The sequence below is a fragment of the Quercus robur genome, chromosome 12, assembly GCF_932294415.1.
Source record: "Quercus robur chromosome 12, dhQueRobu3.1, whole genome shotgun sequence".
Taxonomy (NCBI): domain Eukaryota; kingdom Viridiplantae; phylum Streptophyta; class Magnoliopsida; order Fagales; family Fagaceae; genus Quercus; species Quercus robur.
In genome coordinates, this window is record NC_065545.1 from 37107844 (window position 1) to 37126395 (window position 18552).

Consider the following 18552-nt stretch of genomic DNA (forward strand, 5'->3'; position numbering starts at 1 on the left):
TCCAGGTAAATATATTCTCAGCCCCTAAGTCTTTTATTCTATATCCATAAGGATCTAAAAGAAAAAAAAAAATCGTCATCAAATGAAACTGAAAAACCCAAGCAGAGATGTAAATGAATTTATCAAAAATTAGAAATTGTGGCCTAGGTGATGAAATTATCTGATTACTAAATTTGATAATTTTTAAAAAAAATTATACAAGATTGTTTGTACTACCTTGTTCCTGATGTTGTTTAGGAGCAAACAGCTTTCTTCCTCAAACCAGTAGAAAACAAGCTTACGAAAAAATTGCCTTTCAAGCACAGGGCATAAAAGATGCATATCTGCCACATGAAATTTACATTTGAGTTCTTTCTCTCTTACTTTGGAAATCATCTGTTTTGCTTTCTCCAAACAATACAAGGCACAGTAGTTGATGGTTTCACTTTCCAAATACAGAGTATAACAGTAGCTTTACATTTGTGCCACATGAATCCCTTCATTTTCTTCCATTTCTTTGGTTTCATTATCATGGACTTCCTGGTTTGAGCCCAGAAGCAACTGTTGACCTTTTACTGCATTTATGCCATCACTCTTAAATAGGGAAAGCTTATCCAACATGATAGCATTCCTTTTGTAGTTCCAAACAAGCATCGAAATGTAATCCTGAGGTGAAACAAGACCTTGCTCCCTAATGCAACTTCGTTGCTCCTCCAAACTTTTTGGATCCTCAAGCCTTATATACTCAAGCAATGCCTTCTCATGATCAGGTCTCCAATTATTTGGGAAAGGGGAGTAATCAGTCTCAGGTACAAGGGACATCCTGGTGAAATGAAGCCCATCAATTGACTCAACAAGACCCATCCTCAGCAAATTATGGTATTCAGGTGACTGCCCTTTCTTCTCCTTCAAAGGCCGGCTCAGATTCCGAGAACCAATCTTGTACACTTTTGCTCGTGAGCGGAGCTTGTATTTTGCAGCATATAGCTTTGCAAGTGAACCCCTTATAATGTAAGAGCAGAAGTTCACTATCTTCTTTCGGTTGTCTGCATACCTATACCACTCAACCATTGTTGACAAGAACTTGTTCATTTGTGCATTGCTGTGAGCTTGGGTGGCATGGAACATTCTAAAACAAGGCTGTGGGTCTGGGTCCCTATCCCCCTTGAGAAAGTTTAACTTCCTAAATTGTTTGATGCATTGTTTCAAGCTTGCAGTAACGGACAAAAGGGTTCCCACACCCTTCTCACTGATGATCTTCCCACCAGTAGCGGTGTAACGTAGAGTAGGGTACACCACTCTCCGACACAAGACATGGTCAAGGAACATTATGCCCTTTGTTATGTGTTCAATAGGAAGGCTCTCATTGTCAAGCTTAAGCATATACTTCTGATCACAAAACTCAATTAACTGCTTTCTTAATGTTGCTGCATCTGCTCTAGGTCCCCGAACACCAATTAGAATGTGACCCCCATACCGAACATAATCCATCTTCCGGGTCTTATCCGGCCCACTGGTTGGAACAAATTCCGGCCAAGACGTATTCCCTCGTTCAGATTCCCCCTCGGGACTATTCCATATGACATCACTCTTTGAAGGAAGAAAAAATTCCTTAATCTTCCCCTCCATCCAGCGGTCCAATTCATCCAGACAAACGTTAGCCAATAGTGGACTTAGAATCCCACAATGCCCCCATGAAGGATGCTTCTCTGCCTCCTCTGGGGCAAACCCAAAAAATGTCTCCAACCAATACGGGTCAGGTTTTGGCTCGTCCTCCGCCAACACCCTCTTCTTCTGATGCTTCCGCTTTACCCTTTTCTTCTTCTCCCCATCGTCAACCTTGCTAGTAATCACCGGAGTAACCAATGCTGACTTCACCAAATCAATCACTTTCTTATCCCTCACATCCCTCATCAAAGCATTTATCACCATCCCCACTTTCATCCCATCCAAAATTGTGCTCAAATCACCCTTTATATACCACAAATACCCTGCAAAACTCCTCCTTACCACCCTCAAAACTGTGTGAGCATTTCTCCCCGGCCTAAATGCAAATGACTTCTGCGAGAACCGAGCCTCATACACCGGCTCCAAAACCATAAGCAACACCTCCTGAACTATCCTATCTTGAAACGCAGGCGGTTGGGTGGTCGTTAAAATCGCCCTAATCTTCCTCTTCGACAACGACCCATAATCAGTCTTATCCTTAGGAGATTTTATAAAAAAATCCAACCTAGCTCCCCACTTAAACCTACTATCTAGAACAGCATTTCTCAATGCCAAAAGGTCCTCAAGAGCCGACCTTTGGATTGAGCTCCGGGGCATATAAGCACCCATCTCATCAGCACAAACCTTTTGGTAAGCTAAAACCCACAATTCAAAACGGCGTAAATAGGAGGACAAATTAGTGACTACCTTATCAGGTTCACGGAAATTCTCAATCCACATTTGGGAACAAACAGAGACACCATCTTCCTTCATGAGGTGAGACGGGTCATCGGGGTCTGGTGGTGCGCGGTGGTGGTGCCGCGGAGTGAAGGAAAAGAGGCGAGACCCATTGGGTTTAGGGGTTAGGGGATTGGAGTGAGAGGAGTAGTAGCAGAAGGTGGTGGCGGTGCGGACAAAGTTGTAATTTGTGAGAATCCGGTGGGTGAATATGGAAATGCCCCGATGATGCATCTGGGGTTTATGGGGTAGGGTTTATCAGGTGGGTTTATGTCATTGATTCTCAGATTATTTCATCAACTACCAACAAAAAAAATTGACTAAAGCAAGGAGTTTGAGTGCTTACAGTTAATGGAGACTGGCGAAACCTTAGGTGATCTTTCTTTCTTTCTGGGTTCTGTGCTTAGATAGCTAGATAGAGGTGGAGACGAGCTCTGCAAACCCCTTGCTAAAACCCTGGCTCCAAAGTTTTGTGGGAAACCGTACTGTTGTAAGTTGTAAGTGTAATGGTGCCGATATCTTTTTTGTTTTTTTTTTTTTTGTGTCTCACATATTTATATCAATTATTTTATTTTTATATTTGAGATGTTAAATTATTGACAATTTAAATAAAAGTGTATTTAATTTTGTGATATTATACTAAAAATCTGTAAATGCGAAATGATTGTAAAATATGATGAACAGCTACTGTAAAAGTTTGATAAGTTCCTATAAAAAAATTGTTTGATAAGTCAATAATTTAATTTAACAATAAGGTAAGTAAAGTTTTTTTTTATTCCCTTTTTTTTAAAACTAGTTTATATATACTGTTTTTTCTCCAAAAAAAAAAAAAAGTTTATATATACTGTTTTTCGTTCCCCCCATTTTTTTTTTTCAATTATATCTTGGGCCTTCATAGTTATATATAATATTACTACAGAATTGTAAGTAGTAATACCTTTTTTTTTTTTTTTTGAAAAACAGTAAACAAGAATTAAACTGAATAGCTTAAAGGCAACAATTACAACCAATCAATAAAGTAATTCTATTTATCCCATGTTAGTTGTATGTGTTTAGTATCCGCTATTTATGTAATGTATTATAAACCCGATTTAAAATTGTCTACTAAAAAAATAAAAGGTAATTGAAAATTTTGGTAGTGAGTGATAAGTCATTTAAACCACTTTCTCTTCCATGAACTACTAGCTTTAAAAAAAATGATTGTATGCTTTGAGTAAAGTACATGTATTATCATTGCTGTAAACACTCCATTTTATATTGGATAAAAATCTTAAGTCCTTGACCCGAATGAGACGCTTGAGAAATGTCAACCAAGGATCTTTGAGATACTATTAATAGTTTGAAATAAATCACAATTCAAAATTACTCAAAAATTGTTTCAAAAGTCAGATTGAATAATTGCATTTGCTCACTCTTTTGCAAATATATTTTATTTGTGGCAATATTCTAATGGTGGTGTAGATATATAGAAGGTTTTATAACTAATCCTTATAGAATTTAAACTAAATCATATATATTAGAATAATAACATGAAAAAATGTGGGTTTTAAGAAGTTTGTGACGACATTAGAAGAAGTTAACAAAAAGTCAAATGCTATAATTTTACAAATGATTATAGATAATTAGATACTAGTACTATTCCTATTCAATGCCGGATTAATAAAAAATCATGTGTAAAAAATAAGGAAATATTTCAATAATAGAATTGAAATCGAACAATAAAATTGAAAATTAAAAAAGGGGGAAAAGCCCACAAAAACCCATGTGGTTTGTCTTCAAAATATAAAACCCCTAAAGTCTTTTTTTTTTTTTTTTTAAGAGAAAGAACCTCTAAATTCTTGAATGTAACCTTTAAATTAAGCCTCTTCATGGTATTGTTTTATGTGCAAATTGTAATGTCCATTAAATAAAAAACGGTGAGTTGCTCATATAGGGTGTATAGATAATAGGAACTTCCCCACTTTTTTTGCTGGCTATGTTATGCAACCAGCTACTGTGGGAGGGTAAAAAGGTCATAAGACAGTGAAAACAAAAAACAAAACAAAACAAAACAAAAACTTATCTAGCATTAGCAAGGAAAATCAATAATGCTTGCAAGTCCCATTCTCATGCATGGAAGGCTTCAGCAGTTTAGCTCCTTAACAATCTCTAATGGGTTGGATGAAATTGAATTTTGATGTAACAATTCAAGATAAATGGTGTCTTCCTAGCTTCGACCTGCAATGATGCCTATGCTGCTATTTGTTATGCTTGGACTACTACTGATGTAGGGGATTGCAAAATTGTGGCATCGCCTATGAAGCAAGCCCCTTTGCCACTAGATCTCTTTTGGTTTCTTCGTTTTTTTTTTTTTTTTTGTGGGCTGCAAATTTGTTCCCAGAGTGAGAGAGTCCAATTTCTTGGCCCATAACTTAGAAGTCAGGGTTGCTTTTTGTAATTCATGGAAGTCTACTCTTATCTCTTCATATGATTTAAAATTTTCACCAAGATTGAAATGTGTTGGGCTCGTATGGTTTTTTGCTTTTCCTTTAGTTGGAGGGAATAAGCAATGCATAGATTTCACTTGTCACTTCATTTAAAGGTGCATTTGCTTTTGCTTTTTGCTTATTTGTGGGAAAACTTGTTTGCTAGAAGTTTCTAATAAGATAAAAGTACAATTGTTACTTAGGGCTGATTAGGGACATGACAAACGTGACTTACTGGTCTAATCCAAACGGTCACAGGCAGATTCAACTGGTGGATCGATCAAGTGGCAGGTTTATAGCTTTAAAAATATGGGTGGTGGGTCGGATGTTGGTTGCAAGGAACTCCAACTCATGCAACTTAACTTGACCAAAAATAATGTTAGTATTGCGTAATTTCATTAAGCAATAGGATTATACATCTATAGATGTGTCCCAATTTTTTTTTATTCTCATTGATATGGCTCATCTATTTGTGCCAATCATACTCATTATTTGAAACAATCCATCTCATTTTTGTTAAAAATCACTAGAATCATCTATCATATTGTCGAAACTGCCTAAATCTTTATCTATCTAACCATTTAACATGTATCCTTATATAAGTTAAAAAAAAAAAAAAAAACTGAATCAAGACTCACATAAATCAACATTCTGTGATGTTGATTGAAGCAGTTGGCAAATACTAATTCTTTTTCACATTTTGCAATAAAAAATGGACAGCAATCACAGCACCATCATGTGACTTGAGCCGAACCAATTCTAATCCAACCCGACCCATAGCCACCCCCCATAGCCAACACGCAAAAGACTCTCCATATATAACAACTCGGACAAAATTCAGTTCAATACATTGGCCAAAGCCATACCTCTCTCTCTCTCTGTCATTTCATCTCTCAGATCGAATCAAAATCAAAACCAAAACCCAATCAAATTCTCTCTAACACCTTACTCAACCTTTCTTCTCTCTAAGAAACCAAAAAAATGGCACCAGTGTCAGCCCTGGCAAAGTACAAGCTGGTGTTCTTAGGGGACCAGTCAGTTGGCAAGACCAGCATCATCACCCGCTTCATGTATGACAAATTCGACAACACCTATCAGGTTCTTCTTCACAATCAGATCCACAACCCCACTTCTTTGAAATTAATCAGATCACATACTTTTGCTATCTCTCTGTTTCACTGATTCTCTGATCTGCTTGTTTTTTTAGCTTTGAATTCAATTTTTCGTTTCTGGGTCTGCCTCTGTTTGGCTTGTTATTTTTTATTTCTTTGTGTTTGGATTGAATTTTATGCATACATATATATGTAGATATACAATTGTTTTTGGGTAATGAGAATTTGTAACACCCATGTTAGCTTCTATAGTAATTGATCAAGCTGTGGTTTAGATAAAAAATTTGTGGCATTGCCTGGTCTCGTTTACAATGAGACCCACTTGTTATAACAATTGAATTATCAAAAATAAATAGTTTCTGAATGTTTGATGTTTGAATGGATGAGTGTCCAGAGGTAACATCCTAGATGACAAGTGAATGAAATCTTGAAAGCTTAGACTTAGATGAATGAGAGTTTACATGTAATGTTCTGACAGATCTATTGTAATCGTTATCGATTCATTTCTTTGAGTCAGATCTATGGCATACCCACAAGATTTCTATATGTAATATTGTGTACTACCTTCTATGCTATTGCTAAACTTGCTTTCTTGTCCAGGAGCGTAAGTTTTTAAATAACTTTGTGATCATATCTTGATTAGGGTTATTTTATAATTTCCGAGGTGGTTATTTCATGGCAGACAGTTAATCTTATTAGAAATGCTCATTTTGAGCCTTTAATTTCTTGATGAAGGGTATGATTATCAAGAAATAATGGGTCATGGTTCTTGATAAATTCTGAGTACCCCTTCCAACCCTAAAAAGAGGGGGAGGGGGGTGAGATTGTATGCTGTATTTGTTGTATTTCTCTACAAGGTTATTGAAGAAGAAGCTGTGTCTCTTGTAGAAAAATATCTCTTTTGTTATAGCTGTTCCTTCTTTTCTTTGTTTTATTAATTGTTTTTTTTATTTTAAATTTAGTAATGAGCTGGCTGTTTATCCTTTTCGAGCATGCTGGCATTTTTTTATCTTGAACTAGCAGATGTTTAATTTTTCTAAAACCTTTTTTTTTTTTTTGGTGGTGATAATCAGGCTACAATCGGTATTGATTTTCTATCGAAAACTATGTATCTTGAAGATCGAACAGTTCGGTTGCAGTTGTGGTAAAATTTGGCACCTCTATACATGTTACACTTACTCATGAGTGACACCTTTATATGTTTTCTTATTTTCCCTGGACTTCATTCCTTACTTATGTACATGAAATTAGCAAAATGTTTATTTAAAATTGGGGCAAACAAGTTTTATGTGCTGAAATCACTGCATAAAGGTATGATGACAGATGGGTGATTACTAACGTCAAAATGTTTATGCATACCATTTGGAAGTTATGCTAAATCTAAATGGAAATGCCTTCATACAAATTTTAAGCATCTTATCTTGCAAAGTGGATGTCTGTTCGAAACTGCTTTTAACTTGATTTCTTTCATCTTGAGTGAGAGAAGGTTAAAAGGATTGTACTACATTTGCCACCTCCCCAACTATCTACTTATTAAAAAAGATTGTACTACATTTGATGGATATGGTTATAATACAGCATGTTAATTGCTAAATTGCTTTCGTTATGAAACTGAACTCCAATATTTAATCTGTAGAGATCTCACTTTAAATGCTTGGAGCTTGCTTCTTTACTTTTAACATATGAACTAAAGCATGATTAACAGATGCATGCAGAATGTGTCTGAGCTTCATTTTTATGAACTTTTATTCTAGGATTAATGCGTTGAATTTATGTTGTTGACTGAAATAGCATAGAGAACTTTGTAATTATGCTTGCTTTCCTTGTTTTATCAACGTTCTTAACCAGCATCAAATAACAAACTTATTTCTTTTTATTATTTTTTTCTTTTTCTGTGTGTTGCTAGAGAGATTTAAAACTACATTCCCAAATAATTTATGCCTGATCAAATACTTTTCTGGCTCTCATCTCATAATTATTAATTTTTTTCTCTCATGAAAAATGAGCCTTTGATTTTAATCTCATAATTTGAATGTTTAGTTTCTATTTTGTTAAAATTGAACTTCGATCTTCTTCTCAAAAATTGAATCTGTTATTGAGGTCTAAGCTGTTATTAGTAGTGAGGAAACTGGTGTAAGTGAAATTATCTGATCATTGGGTCTCCACCTACTACCACTCATGTACACTGAGAACATAAAAGGGGGTAAAAAGATCCTCACTTGATTTTGCAATTTCTTTTTCAGTGGACCTTCCTGGCATGGTCTCTAGGAGTGAAAAATGACTATGGCATCATATAGTGCAATGAGATCTATGTCAAATATATGGTGCATTTGTATAAGCTATTGAAAAACTAGGTTTTGAGTATAAAATGAGCATTTGTTAAAAAGCTATGAGGAGTTGTGGTTGCAAAACAGAGTTTTGGGTTCTTAAAACACTCTTTTAATCTTCCAAAGCCCCTAACCAAATGGACGCATAAAAGAATAGCCATCTATCTTGAAAATTATACCCACAGCCTGCTTGAATTGTATATATGTCCAGTAAGTTATGCTGAATGGACTTGTACTATTCTGCATTCCTCTTTATTTCAGTTCCTTGGGAGTTGATGACCATTATCATATGATCAAAGACATTATTTGCTTTCGTAATATTGGCACATACAGTTGTTTATAAGATTTTTCTAGTATAGGATAATGTTTGTGCATGTATTTTTTAATAAATTTTTTGAAAGGTTTTATTATGTAATATGATGACAGGGATACAGCTGGACAGGAAAGATTTAGAAGTCTCATTCCGAGCTACATTAGAGATTCATCTGTTGCTGTCATCGTGTATGATGTTGCAAGTATGTAGTTTGGACTTTGTCCTCCAGTTGATTATTTACTTGTCACCAAATATTTATCACCCCCTCCCCCCCACCCAGGTTCATTTGCACATGTTTGTGGGAATATATATCTTTATAAATTGCATTCCAAGAATGATTAAGTCCCATATGTAGTTGCTTATTGCCTATTTGCATGATCATTTCTTAAGAAGTAATAAACTTGTGTCATTGTGCTGTTTTGTGATTTTAGACCCATCAACATCCAGGCCTCCTACTTAATCTCTCTTGATGTGAATCATGTTTTTGCATAATTGTTGGGGCTTGTTGCCACATGCTTGATGCATGCTGACTATTCTGGTGCTCTATGATTTAGGCCGGCAAACATTCCTAAACACTTCAAAATGGATTGAAGAGGTGCGCACTGAGAGGGGCAGTGATGTCATCATTGTCCTTGTTGGGAACAAAACTGACCTTGTGGAAAAAAGGTTAGAGAATATGAATTGGTGGATGGATTATATTTGATTGACTTGGTTCACAGTGGACTTTTTTTTTAGTTTCACTGTACCTGTTATAGTATGTAGCTTAATTAATGAACTAAGTGCACAGAAACAGGCTTATTGCTAACAGTGTTGTCGTTACAATTTTCTATTAGATTGTTAATTTAATTTTTTTTCTCTGCTACACTCACTTCAATGATGTAGGACAACATTGAGCAATTGAATAATGCTATCTACAATTTTTCTTATATTATAGGCAGAGAAGGGAATAATTCCAGATAGCTCTAAAAAAAGGTTGAGTGTCTTGTAATTTTAGGGATTCAATAGATTGGGGAGGATTAATGTAGGTGAGGTGAGTTTTAACAATACCAAGTTTCAATGACACTTTGCTGGAAGTTGAGAAAAATTTTGCTTACATTTTTTTGAACAGTGTTTGCTTTTCAAATTTTGGTTAGTAGAACAAAGTCTTAGGATGGTCGGGCTTGGGGTTATGAAAAGTAGAGTCTTTGGTTCAAAATAGTAAGGTTTTATTCTATTTTTCCTCTTTTTATAAGTAACACTTTTAGAAAGAAAGAAAAGGGTTGTGGTTGAATAACTTATTCCCTCAAGAGCTTCATGTAGCTGTTTCTATGTGATCTCTTTTGAATTGAAATAGATTCTTTGAGCTGATTAGTGCTCCAGCTACTACTGTGAGTAGGACTTGTAAATTTGAGACTATTAATTTAGAAACTCAGAGTAATAAAACAAAGCCAAAGGCTAAGCTTAATGATGTGTAGTGCACCTATTCCTTAATGGGATCCCTGCATTTTGTTTCCTACAGCATTTAAAGACACAAATGGATCCAGTATAAAACAACAATTCAGCAAAAATGATTCTTGGTCACTTTCTTGATATTAAAAAAGTTTGCAATTCATTCCAAGTTTAGAAAGACTTTTTGAAAATTGCTGGTTGGGGTAGGCTTGTCAATAAAGGGATAGGAGTCTCAGAGCAGTGCTTATTTTAAGAGCATTCACAGAAGTGGAGCTAAAAATTTAGCTTTTTAGCTCCACCAAAAGTTACTTTATCTATTTTACCTATAAACATGCTATAGTAGTGGGTCTATTTTAGCTTTCAACACAATAAAATAATATAAACATCATAATAAAATAATATATCCTCTACAATAAAATAATATATTCCACCACCCAAAAAACACCCACAGCACCAACCACAACCACCTCTACCATCAATCACAGCCACAACCACAACCACACCCACAACCACCTCTACCATCAATCACAGCCACAACCACAACCACACCCACAACCACCGGCCACAACCACCACTCTATTTTGGCAACCACAACACAACATAGGAAAAAAAAAAAAAACCAAAACCACAACCACAATCACAACCCCGTCACCACCAGTCACCTCAAACCACTAGCCATGACAACCACAACCACAACCACTAGCCATGACAACCACAACCACAACCACAACCATAAACCACAAAACTCATAGCCAAAATCCACAAAACCCACAGCCAAAGCCAAAATCATCCACCACCACAACAACCAAAATCCACAAACCCACTGTCAAAATCATCCACCACCACTACCATAGCCAAAATCAACCACCACCACCACAGCCACCAAACCCATATGAAAATACATTAAAAAAAAAAAAAAAAAAACTCAATCACAGTAAAGAGAATAGAGAGAAGGGTGGCAGCGGTGGATCGGAGGCTTGGGAGGCGTGGGCCGGTGGATCGGAGATGTGGATCGTGTGTCGATAGAGGCTTGGGTTGGCTTGGGCCGGTGACGTTGAGGCCAGTGGAGGCGTGGGTCGGAGGCTTGGGGCCTGGGTCGGCTTGGGCCGGTGACGTTGAGGCTGTTGACGTTGGGCCGGTGATGGAGTGACTGAGAGAGAGAGAATGACTAAGAGAGAGAGAGGCGAGAGTGACTGAGAGAGAGAGGCTTTTCATTATTTTAATTACCGGCTGAATAAAATAAATTTTTTTTTTTTTTAGCTCTCATGAACGGTGCACATCTATCTATAGATGTGCACTGTAGCAGTGGAGCTAAAAAAAAAAGATTTAGCTCCACTGTTGGAGCATCATTTTAATATTTGTGGAGTTAAAATTTAGCATTATAGTAATATAGCTACACTGCTGCAAATGCTCTAAGTAGGGCTGCAGACAAGTCAAGTGAAAATTGGCTACCTTTAAAGATCCCTTTCATACTATTTTGTTTGTCTTGTTTTGGCTGAAGAAGAGGCAGAGCTACAATTACTCAGAGTTATTCTTCCAGTAGAATTCTGAAAGTAAAACAGTTGAGTGACTAGACTTAGACATTCTTGCGTTGTTACTTTCCTAGGAAGAGTTGGGAAGAACTAGACTCGGGGATTCTTTTTGTATGTGTCATGCTGCTGACTGATTTAGTATGAGTTTTGTGAGAAGTTAATGTACTCCTAAATAATGCCGTGTGAAGTACAATTGGATGATGTACCTGCATGGGATATGTAAAGACACCGTTGGAGTTTTATTTTGTGAATATACAAATTTAGAAATCAGAAATTTCTAGGTTGAAGTAAACTGTAATGAAGCACAGGGAAAAGGAAACAAAGCATATCCTAAGAGAAGGACTGTAGATGGAGCAGATTTACTGAAGAGCATAACCTACATGGTCATAAGGCTTTGTTTGTGCCAATGAGCTCTAGTTATAGGGTGTGAGGTTGTGGGTTCAAAACCCATTGAGTGCATGTGTAACTTACCAATCATATTAACTTCTCACTCTTATCATTATTATTCAATGTGAGTGGAGTTTCACATTGAATAATAATGATAAGAATGAGTAGTCAATATGACATAATTTGGCCCAAACTTGTAAACTTAAGCTTTTGGGTTAAGCAGTGTCCCTATATGTTATATTAACTACTCAATTGAAATCTCTCCCCAAGGTGTTATCTCCCCAAATATATATATATATATATATATAGAGAGAGAGAGAGAGAGAGAGAGTTTTATTTACTTTCCATTGGAGTTGCTTCTATGAATCCCTTTAAACCAATTGAGATCAGTTACATGTATCTATCTTTGCTAGTTTGCCTTCTTAATGGCCATACATCAAACACTTATCTGTTTATCATATCTGTCTCAGTGATAGTGGTTCCATCTAAAGTTCACAGAATCTCTTTCATTTGCTTGTAATGCTTTGAATGGAATTATTTAGGCAATCCTGTGTATATCCACTTCAGTAAAATGACTCTAGGCTATCCTGTGTAATGCTTGGACTGTATGTATTTGTTGATGTTGATTATTAATGAAGCTTCAGTCACCTCTGTTTAAGATTTATGGATTTATTCATTTTGAGGAAGAAATCAAAACCATGAGCCTTGCTAGACCTTGTAAATTCTTAATTATTGTTTACTGTCATGACCTAGGCAACTGCCTGGGAATACCAACGACCTAGGGCATTAGGACATCACTTGGGTGAGACTTTCCTACACATAAACAGATTTCAAATGCATCAATATGTGTCTTTTATAATTTACTTACCATTAAATACTCCAGCTTGAGGTACTAAATGCTTTCTTTTTCTGTAAGCTGGTCAAGTTGGTGTTCAATATAAAATATGTATTTCCCTATGTTTTATCAACAATATTCTCATGTACAAATTTGGAATTCCACAGGCAAGTCTCCATAGAGGAAGGAGAAGCCAAAGCTCGTGAGCTTAATGTAATGTTTATTGAAACCAGTGCAAAAGCTGGCTTTAATATAAAGGTATACTCCCTGCTTGAAAACCTTTTTTCATACATCACTGTAGTCAATTCTTGGTTTCCTTCCAAGTTGAAACTTTGCAAAATAAGGTTTGATATTTTCATGAGGGCTCTCAGGTCAACCTTTGTCTCTCTATCATTGATAAAACATATGTGGAATGAACATTCTTTGCCATTTATCTGCTGTATTATCATCAAATGAGATGCTGCCAATAGTCCATTAGAGCATCTCAGGAATTAGATTCTTTTGACCATCCTAGTTGGTTAATTATTTGAAAAGGAATGTCTTGTGAGGGTTAATTTGACCATTTGATATTTATTCAACTTATCATCTACCTCATGATTATGATAAGCCTCTATAGTCTTAAAGGTTTGGTACACTTATGAGGGCTCTAGATCAACCTTTGTGTTTATAGTTTACATTGGGATAAACATAAGTAGAATTTAATGTTGTTTATTATTTTTATGTTACACCATTGTGGATAAGATATAGCAAATAGTCCATAATTCTCTTTAAATTTGGTGTTTTACTCACTGCTGTTTTGGGGTTTATCAAAAAGATAAAGTAGGCAGACTTCATGGATGTGGTTCCTTCATTTTCTGATGGAAATGTCTGAAATTATCAACTTGGTTTGCCTTTTCTTTTAATATTCAGTTTATTAATGAACCTTTGTCCAGGCACTGTTTCGGAAAATTGCTGCTGCTTTACCAGGAATGGAAACACTCTCTTCAACAAAACAAGAAGACATGGTTGATGTGAACTTGAAGTCTACTAGTGGTGGTGCAACACAATCCCAGCCCCAGTCAGGTGGATGCTCGTGTTGAGTGAGGCATTGTTTTAAAATTTCGAGCAACTATGCTCTATTTCTTGCTGTTTGGGTTTTCAGCCATCTTCGCCCCAGATCTGTAAAGGTTTCATTTAGATTCTTTTTTCCTTCAAAATACTTGTTGTCGGTTATAATCTTTTACTGCATTGCTTGGGAGATTCTCTTAGGGAACACATGGGTCTGAAGAGCTAGGTGTAGAACTAGCATTGGGGAATTTGTTGTGTTGGTTAGACGGTCATAACCTCTGAGATATTTAGTAAGATTTACTGACTTGAATAGATTTTGGTATTAAGCATTTGTAAAATGAATATTGGGTACATTCTGCACTCTTCTTGCCTTTTTGTATGAGAGATTTTGAGTTGGTTAGATTTTTTTTTGATAAATAACGTAATAACTTTTTATTAAAGAATAGTCAGCCCAAGTACACTGGAAATGTACTACATTGGTAGAAACTAGTAACCCAAATTACAATGATTAAGAAGAACATGGAGGGAAAATGAAGTGCATGAAGATAAAATGAAGGTAAAAACAAGCTCCATTCAAGGAGAGTATGGAAGAAAAATGACTTTATATCAAGGATCGACCGTTCTGAGTCCTCAAAGCATCTAACATTTCGTTTTGAGTTGGTTAGAATTTTCATTACCAGCAAGATGTGCAGTAAGATTTTTAGATTTGAATAAATTCACTTTTAGCATTACCAAGATGATGAATAAGTTCTAATGTTCTTATGTTTTGATAGAAGAGAATTTTGAGTTGGTATAGCTCTCCCTCTATTTAAGTTAAATAATTAGCTCTCTCTCTACTTGGAGTTAAATAATTTAATTCTCTTGGGATTTTACTCTATTTAAGTCAAGTAATCGGTGGAAGAAGAGTAAATGAGAGGATTTTTGGCTTATATTTAATAAATCTCATGTACTCTTCTTCCACTGATTACTTGACTTCAATTAAAAAAAGGGGAGAGTGAAGGGAACGGAATTTTAATTTAAAGGACAAATTTGGCTTCAATTATATTTGAAGCATTGGGCTCTAACTGTTAATAGGAAGATAGTATTAATTTTTGTCATGCATAATGCATATAACCTATTTAACCCAACTAATTAAGTGAGTTATATGCAATACTTATGACAAGACACATAACATCTTTTCATTAGTGATTAGAGTCGAGGGGTGGCACTACCTTAAGGCCAAGGTGGTCTTGGGACCACCTTGACCTAATTTTTTTTTTAATATATAATAATTTAAAAATTTTTATTTGTCTACCCTTCAACAAAAATTTGGAAACACCTTCAATTTTTTTTTTATGATAATAAAATTAAATTTTGCTTCATAATTTGTTCTACGTTCAGTTGATAAATGATTGTTTGGTTGTGTACATTGAATGAGATGTAGCTAGTAGCATTGATAATGAGACTATCATGCACCGATTTCAAAATATAAAAACTCGTAAAAGACAATTGTAAGCTTTATGTATTTGCGTTTTTTTTTTTTGTTGTTGTTATTATCAATATATGAATTTCTCTTTTTATTAAATTGTATAATTTATACTTCTTAAGGAACACTTTGAAAAAAATTCCTAGAGCCGCCACTATTAGAGCCCAAGACTCCAAACATATTTGGAACCAAACTTTTCCTAATTCAAATTCATCAAGTATGATGATAGAGAATTTATTTCAACAAATTGATAATTCCTAATGATATAGGTGTATTTTAATTATGTGACATATTTTCAAGAGTTTAGTAATTGTTTTTAGTAATTTAATAGTATTATTTGGTTTCCTGTATGAGAATGTTCAAGTATTTCTCCTTGCTTATTATAACAACTATATATAGTCTTTAGACTTATTTAAATGATTTAATGAATCATGTAATTATAATTAAAATACATGTGGATGATCATTTGAATTGTGAAGTATGTAGAGTCCCTCATTTGGCTTAATCTCAACAAACCATTTTGTGATTCATACTAAATACATATAAGGTTATTACAAATCTCACCCTTGGATTTTTATGCAATTGCACACGTAGTCTTGATTTTCAAATTTGAATTATCAATCCTTAGAATATTATGTTTATGACAAACAAAATATTTGTGCTAAAATTTTCCCAATAAATCCTAATGAAATTAAACAAATTCTATGTACATGATTTTACCATACAATTAATTTATACAATATATTAAAGTAGAACTATAATAAACTGTGGTGCTTCAGCCCAAGAGATGGAGGCTTCTAGGCTTTATTCTCCAATTTATTTGTACCATGGATCAAAAATATCCAACAATGGGAGGCCCAAGAGTTGGCAATGCTACTGTTGGGATGAATAGATTGAAGTTACTCTGTTTTATCCTCACTTTGTGAATGATCCCCTCTTTCCCAAGAAAATCCAAGCTGGATCTCTTTCTTCCCAAGAAGGCTTTTTCCTCACCACGCTTGTATCTCTCTCCCCTAAAATTTTCCAACCCATTCCTCCTCAGTCTCTTTCCCTTTATATACCCAACCTTAAGTGGGTTAGCCATCATGAGGGGTCCCTTGCCTCAGGCAGGTGGGCCCCTCTTTGCTGCATATACTTGGACAAGTGGGGCCCACTCAATATTCTTGAAATGCCACCATTGGAACTTGCGCTAGCCTCCAAATTCGTGTATGGCAGGCAGGTTTCCCCAAGACATTATATAATGCCTTCGACAATATCTTGTGGTGATCGATTCGGACCAAGCTCTGTTTGGGCCTTTCATTGTTGTTCAATATAGCTAACGGTTGGTTCGTGCCTTTCAATAGAGTTCAGTACAGTTCGGGTGGGTTTGACTTAAATGGGCCATAATCCTGGACCGGGCTTCGATTCGTGGACCGTACATAAACAATTCAAATTAGATTTTGATTGTGTTCTAATTTTATGTCAAGTGTTGTTTCAATTAAATTTTACACACTCTAATTTTGTTCTAAATGTTGATCCAATTTAAAACTACTCCTAGCCATTTCTTCTTCAAGCTCATTTTAAAGTAATTCAAGTTTTCTTGATGTTTTTGGCCGTGACATATGTCGTGTTTTCATAAGCCAATGGCTAGACTCGGGTTTCTTTTGGATAGTCAAGTTCGACATCCACTCCAATGGTACACCCATTGGCTGCTATAGTTGCTTTTTCTACTAGTAAAAAAATTAATGATTAATAATTATATAACGAGTGATAAAAATAATGAATTAATGAAAATAATAATTTTGCGTGTAAGTAATTTTAAATTATGAAGTAAATGGGAGGAGATATGTTAGGCTATGAGGCATTATGAAATAAAGGAACTAGATTTAGTAAGATTAAACAAACATATTTATCAAGATTAAATGAATATAAATTTGTCAATGTCCAAGTTAAGGGTTAATATTTTTGGCATTAAATTTATGCCAATAGATGCGACAAGCAATATCATAAGAAGATGTGTAGCAAATAGCAATACAAGTTAATGAGAGAGTATTCATGCATACGTAATTTGAACCAGGAGGCATATACAAGTAAATGTAAATTTGGAGAGAGTACGAAGCAAGTCCAAACAAGTATATTTGGCGATATTAAATGAATATATTCATCTATGCTCAAGTTAATATATATGGCATTAAACACCTGCCAATAAATGTATTAAGTAACACCACATGAAGATGTGTAGCAATATATAAAAAGAATAAGCTATTAAAAACTTTTTTTTTTTTAGAGATTGTTTTAACTTGTGTAGTTCGCTTTCATATATTTACAATTTTTCATAAAAGAAAACACAAAATACTTAAAAACGGGGTTCAAAGAAAAGACATATGTTACGTATGTAACTTGATTTTTTTTTAATGAAATTCAGACAGCCACATATCATTAGGTCAAGACATTAATCGGTTTTTGGTATAAGCGGAGATTGAACCCCAAATCTCTTATTAAACCATTAGAGACTTTACTAGTTGAGCTAATTTGAACTCACTATTAAAAACATATCTTAGTTGCAAGCAACAACTCATATTTCACTCTTGGCCAAAAAAAAGTCATGAGGTACGTGTGATATGTCAAGCCCAAGAATTCATGCTAGCAAATGTGAAATCACAAAAACAATAATAGATTGTCAAAACAGCTCCCATATTTGTGTAGTTAAGAACTAATGATAATGGAGAGTGATGAGTTTAAGGAGAAAAGTGACAGTCCCATTTGTGTATTTAAGAAGTCATAAACATGCTTTGTATTCCATTAAAAAAAAAATGCTTTGTAAACATGACCTACAAAATCCATGCTTTGTTAAATGAATACAGCCATTTATCAAATCCATCGAAATTGAAAAAATATGAGGAAAAAAAAAAAAAGAGATCATGAACTACAAAATCCGTTCCTGCCGTAAGATACAAGAATTTAATTAACATATAAACATAATGCATTATAGAAAGAAAAGGAAAAAAACAAGGGTATGATATGATGTTGAAAATCATATCACCATCATCTTAATTTTTTAAAAATAATTTTGTTTGGAAAATAGAATGGTTGATGAGACCTATAAGGACCAGATTTGGATCCCTGGCCCAAAAGATGGATGGATCTAAGCCAAACAACCTAAAACAATGAATTTATAGAGAGTGGGTTGGAAAATTGGGATAAAATGAAGTGGACAACAAATAAAGTAGATTCAAAT

The 18552-nt window shown here is 35.0% G+C and overlaps 2 protein-coding genes across 2 annotated transcripts; one reads left to right on the forward strand and one right to left on the reverse strand.

Annotated features, from left to right (window-relative positions):
* Positions 1 to 282: 282 nt before the first annotated feature.
* Positions 283 to 2923, reverse strand: LOC126709465 (nuclear intron maturase 2, mitochondrial). Its single transcript, XM_050409714.1, has one exon. It carries the CDS (start codon positions 2656 to 2658, stop codon positions 454 to 456), a length of 2205 nt encoding a protein of 734 aa, XP_050265671.1. The 5' UTR covers positions 2659 to 2923; the 3' UTR covers positions 283 to 453.
* Positions 2924 to 5717: 2794 nt separating this feature from the next.
* LOC126708550 (ras-related protein RABH1b) lies at positions 5718 to 14270 on the forward strand. The gene is made up of 6 exons (XM_050408333.1): positions 5718 to 5987; positions 7075 to 7145; positions 8755 to 8843; positions 9196 to 9307; positions 12991 to 13081; positions 13756 to 14270. The coding sequence occupies exons 1-6, from the start codon at positions 5871 to 5873 to the stop codon at positions 13900 to 13902; spliced, it is 627 nt and encodes a 208-aa protein (XP_050264290.1). The 5' UTR covers positions 5718 to 5870; the 3' UTR covers positions 13903 to 14270.
* Positions 14271 to 18552: the final 4282 nt, after the last annotated feature.

Bases quoted from the DNA above. Each gene is read 5' to 3' on its own strand.
- LOC126709465 (XM_050409714.1), bottom strand. From the start codon at position 2,658: ATGCATCATCGGGGCATTTCCATATTCACCCACCGGATTCTCACAAAT.
- LOC126708550 (XM_050408333.1), top strand. From the start codon at position 5,871: ATGGCACCAGTGTCAGCCCTGGCAAAGTACAAGCTGGTGTTCTTAGGG. The intron at 7,146-8,754 runs GTAAAATTTGGC...ATATGATGACAG, and splicing joins ACAGTTCGGTTGCAGTTGTG to GGATACAGCTGGACAGGAAA. The intron at 8,844-9,195 runs GTATGTAGTTTG...TCTATGATTTAG, and splicing joins CATCGTGTATGATGTTGCAA to GCCGGCAAACATTCCTAAAC.